Here is a 1754-nt window from a genome sequence, read left to right as displayed (position 1 = left end):
GAAGGAAGATGGGGCAATCTACTTCCGTAGTGATACTGCCTCGGAAACCCAAGGAGGGGTCGCTTTGAGTCGGGTCCGACTCGACGGCACATAACAACAACATTAACGGGTTGAGGACACTTCCTTCTCTGCCTAGTTGACTGAGTTTTTGTCATGATGTGTATTGACTTCAGTGGAGGGCTTTTTCTGTGTCTTTCAAGATGATCATGTTGTGCCTCTTCTTCGGTCTGCTGATTCGGTGAACTGAACTCATTGATTTCCATGTGCTGACGCAGGAGCCTTGCATCCCTGGGATAAACCTAACTCTGCCGTGAAGCCTTGAGCTGTTTCTGCTCATGTGGCGGATTCAGTCTGCTACGACTGTTAATGTCTGCAGCCGTGTTCATGAGAGGTCTTGGTCTGTAGCTGTCCTGTTTGTTTTCGTCCCAGTGTGGACCCAAACAAGGCGCATCAGAAGGGCTCCTGCTGGTGCAAGAATGAGGAGTTCCTGAAGGGTGCTGAGGAAGAGGACGAGGAAGATGAGGATGACGAGGAAGACGAGGAGGAGGAAGAAGAGGATGAAGAAGAAGAGGAGGAGGAGGAGGAAGAAGAGGAGGAGGAGGAAGAAGAGGAGGAGGAGGGAGAAGAGGAGGAGCAGGAGGGAGAAGAGGAGAATAAAATGGAGTGTGTCCACTCCTCAGACGCCGTGTCGCCAGACCTCATGGAATTCGAACGGTGAGCCGCTGGGTGGGTGTCAGCCCGTGGGGCAGGGAGAGAGGTAGAGGTCCTTTGTCAGACAAGCTGCGACCCCAGGCACTCGGACCTGGCCCTGCAATCTGGAGGCTCCAGAATTCCCAGGCAGAAGTCCCCTGGGGGTGGGGTTGGAAGACAGGCTAGAGGAATAGTGTGGAAGCCACATTTGCACAGCACGGACACTTCTTACTTAGACTGGGTATTTATTTGGGGCACCTTTGTGGGGGGAGGTCCCTGGTTGGTTCAAACAGCGTGTGACTATGGACCTAAGTGCTGGGTTCCAACCCACCCCACAGCACTACGGAACAAGGGCCTGAAGTCTTTCTCCATAAAGGCTGCAGACAGGAGAACCCTCTGGTGCAGCTCTACTCTGTAATCGTGGGGTCACCATGAGCCAGAATGGACTCAGTGGCAGTGGGTTTGGCTTTTTCTTTGGGGGAGGCGTTGAGGAGGTTAGGAGAGCTAAAGACCACCCCTGTCCCTGCCCCAAGGCTGATTTCCATGGCATTTCCTGGCCTTGTAAGAAAGATGGTGCATGGCCTCAGACTTCGCACCCTGGCCCTCCCTGCTCAGGCCCCTTGGGGGCCACACTGGCTTCTGGAGGCTTTGGCCCCATAGAAAGAGACCCATGTCACATTGGGCCTGACTTAACACGCTGCCCTCAAGTCGATTCCAACTCATATTGACCCTATAGGATGCAGTAGAACTGCCCTAGAGGGTTTCCTAAAGGGTGATCTTTACAGAAGGAACCCTGGTGGTGCAATGGTTAAGCACTCGACTGCTAACTGAAAGGTTGGAGCTTTGCACCCACCTAGCTGTACTGAGGCCAAAAGGATCTGGCAATCTGCTTCAAAAGATTGAAAAACAAATAAATCAAGCACATTGCCAGGGAGTCCGTTCCAGCTCCCAGGGAGCCTGCAGAGCCGGGGAGGGTCTGCTAAGCCGTGACCTTGGCAGGCGCAGAGGGGCAAGTCTCTCCCCTAGAGCAGCTGGTGGGTCCCAGTCCTGCAGTCAGCAGTCAA

The 1754-nt window shown here is 53.9% G+C and overlaps 1 protein-coding gene across 1 annotated transcript in view; it reads left to right on the top strand.

The window, feature by feature from the left end:
* STRA8 (stimulated by retinoic acid 8) overlaps positions 1–1754 on the top strand; it is an 11735-nt gene that overhangs the window by 5581 nt on the left and 4400 nt on the right. The window contains exon 4 of the mRNA XM_042782539.1: positions 430–714. Within this exon, the coding sequence (XP_042638473.1) occupies positions 430–714 (285 nt within the window). The remainder of the gene's footprint in view (positions 1–429; positions 715–1754) is intronic.

This window comes from Orycteropus afer, unplaced genomic scaffold (assembly GCF_000298275.1).
Source record: "Orycteropus afer afer isolate SDZICR_OR568_19922 unplaced genomic scaffold, OryAfe1.0 scaffold00365, whole genome shotgun sequence".
NCBI classification, from domain to species: Eukaryota; Metazoa; Chordata; class Mammalia; order Tubulidentata; family Orycteropodidae; genus Orycteropus; species Orycteropus afer.
Note: the sequence above shows the minus strand (reverse complement) of the source record. Positions and strands in the feature narration are given on the sequence as shown.